This window comes from Thunnus thynnus, chromosome 22 (genome assembly GCF_963924715.1).
Source record: "Thunnus thynnus chromosome 22, fThuThy2.1, whole genome shotgun sequence".
NCBI lineage: Eukaryota > Metazoa > Chordata > Actinopteri > Scombriformes > Scombridae > Thunnus > Thunnus thynnus.
This window is the reverse complement of record NC_089538.1, coordinates 26,898,152-26,901,076: the sequence shown is the minus strand read 5'-3', so window position 1 is coordinate 26,901,076 and position 2,925 is coordinate 26,898,152. Positions and strand designations below refer to the sequence as shown.

The window sequence follows — 2,925 nt, the reverse complement described above, 5'->3', positions numbered from 1 at the left end:
AGAGAGACTATATAAACAGAGACTATATACATAGAGAGAGAGACTATATAAATAGAGACTATATAAATAGAGAGACTATATAAACAGAGGTATCGGAGAGCTGTTAAATCAGATTACATTGGACAGGTTTACCACAGAGTGTATATGTCAACACAAATATATTATATATGTAAATATAACATCTATGTTTATATGTGTTTCTGCCTGCAGCAACAAGAGAAACACATGAATCTCTTCATTCATTCTATTGATTATATGTCATACTGTTTAAAGTCTGTCCGTTATCTCATGATGATTTATTTTAGTTATCTGGTTTAAATGTCATAATTTAGTAAACCTAAACGACAATAGAGATTATTAGAGCGAGAGAGATTTATATATAATACTGAGTGACGATCACTCATGTTGTGTGTAATATATACATGTGTATATGTATAATGTATATCCAGTATATATACACATATATACAGTATATATGTGTATATATACTGTATATACAGTATATATGTGTGTATATACTGTATATCATATATTTGTGCGAACAAACGGACAACATATAGAGTGTAAACAGGTGAGTTTATACAGGTGAGGACGTGTTTATGGATCCTCATCAGATCAGTTCAGAGTTCAGCTTCAGGTCAGGAAGTGTTAACATGTATGATACACCTGTACATGATGGTATATGAGGCGGGTTCATTAATGTTAATAATGTTATTAATGTAAATAATGTTTATTTACATGTAAAACAGACATAAACAGGCTGGTGGAGGCGGGGGGGGGGGGGGGGGGGGGGGGGTCAGAGAGACGGTAACAGACTGAGACACGGCCCGGGGTGGGGGGGTGGAGGGGGACGTTAACAGTGTGTGGGGGTCTCACGCACGCACGCACTCACCCCAGCTCGAGGCGGTCCGGCCCATCAGCTCGTGAGTTCGCGGGTTCCAGAAGAATTCCCGCCACTCGCTCGAGCCTTTGCGGTGCTCATCCTTGGTGGCGGACATGATGATGATGATGATGGAGAGGATGAAGATGGAGGCTGGTGGGCGACCTTCCCGCTAAAACCGCTAAACTGTGACTGAGAGAGATCAGCTGCAGAGTATCGATCCGCTGATCGATGATGATCAGTGAGAGAGAGAGAGAGACAGAGAGAGAGAGACAGATAGAGAGAGATAGACAGAGAGAGAGAGAGAGACAGGATGACGTCACTGCGGTAAACCTCCTCCCCCCCCACTCCGTCTGACGTCACACCTGCTCCCCTCACTCACACCGCCAATCACAGAGCGGCTTCATCAGCACAGGCCCCGCCCCCTGCAGGCGGTGATAGACAGTAACTAGAAAACATTTACTGTCCATGTGATGCTACTTTCTACATTTCAGAGGGAAATATTGTACTTTCTACTCCACTACATTTATTTGACAGCTTTAGTTACTTTTCAGATGAAGATTTGACACAATGGATAATATAACAAGCTTTTAAAATACAACACATTGTTAAAGATGAAACCAGTGGTTTCCAACCTTTTTGTCTTTTGACGTCTTACAAAAAGCAGTGTGTAGTCGGGGTCACATTTCACATGTCTATGAGTTGTTAACAGCTCCACCAAATAGTGATTTTTCCCTCTAAACTTCTCACATGCTTTCATTTCAATAAATGTTCAAATGATCCAATATTTCAGCAAAAATCAAAGATTAGAGAAAAAGTCCAAAAACTGAAAACAGATTTGTGTATCAGAACTTTGTTTTTTCTTCTTTCCTCTCCCATTAATCATCTCACCACCCCTCAGATTTATCTGCTGACCCTTTGGAGGGGCCCGACCCCTAGGTTGGAAACCCTTTGGACCCCTTTCAGTGGGTTTGTTTGTGTATAAACAATATAAACAGTATAAACAGTATAAACAGTATAAACAATATAAACAGTATAAACAGTATAAACAGTATAAACAATATAAACAATATAAACAGTATAAACAGTATAAACAATATAAACAATATAAACAGTATAAACAATATAAACAATATAAACAGTATAAACAGTATAAACAATATAAACAGTATAAACAATATAAACAATATAAACAGTATAAACAGTATAAACAATATAAACAATATAAACAGTATAAACAATATAAACAGTATAAACAATATAAACAGTATAAACAGTATAAACAATATAAACAGTATAAACAGTATAAACAGTATAAACAATATAAACAGTATAAACAATATAAACAATATAAACAGTATAAACAGTATAAACAATATAAACAGTATAAACAATATAAACAATATAAACAGTATAAACAGTATAAACAATATAAACAATATAAACAGTATAAACAATATAAACAATATAAACAGTATAAACAGTATAAACAATATAAACAGTACACGTATACATAGTATTTTAAATTTCTTTATTTTTACATTTAGTTTAATTTTACACTTGTTTTTATAATGTCATATATTTTATTTAATATTAATATTCATTTCATATTATTTAAGTAAATCTGTTCACTTCTGTTTTATTGTATATTTTTTAATCATTTTTTACTACATTTTAAAAATTATTTTGATATTTTTAAAAACATTTTTCATATGTAGGTTTTTCAGTCCCTGCATGTTGTTATTTATTATAATGTGTATATATTATTATGTGTATATTTACAGAACATATATACTGTATATGTAGTATTTCTAAATTCATTACTTTTAATACTTTAATCAATTTGGCACTTCTTTTTATAATATCATATATATATTTTAAATATTATTTTATTTAAGTAAGCCTGTTTAATTCAGTGGATTTAATATTCACTTATAAATGTTTCTTATTTTGTTTTTTCTTTTTAGGTTTGTTGCTAATGTTATATTAACTATAAATGTTTATTCTAATAGAAACAAGCTAAACAGTGTTTTCATGTCATTTAA

At 32.6% G+C, this 2,925-nt stretch overlaps 1 protein-coding gene across 1 annotated transcript in view; it reads right to left on the bottom strand.

The window, feature by feature from the left end:
• atp1b2a (ATPase Na+/K+ transporting subunit beta 2a) overlaps nt 1-1,202 on the bottom strand; it is a 24,690-nt gene extending 23,488 nt beyond the window's left edge. The window contains exon 1 of the mRNA XM_067580188.1: nt 893-1,202. Coding sequence (XP_067436289.1) covers nt 893-998 — 106 coding nt within the window. The 5' untranslated portion in view covers nt 999-1,202. The remainder of the gene's footprint in view (nt 1-892) is intronic.
• Nucleotides 1,203-2,925: the final 1,723 nt, after the last annotated feature.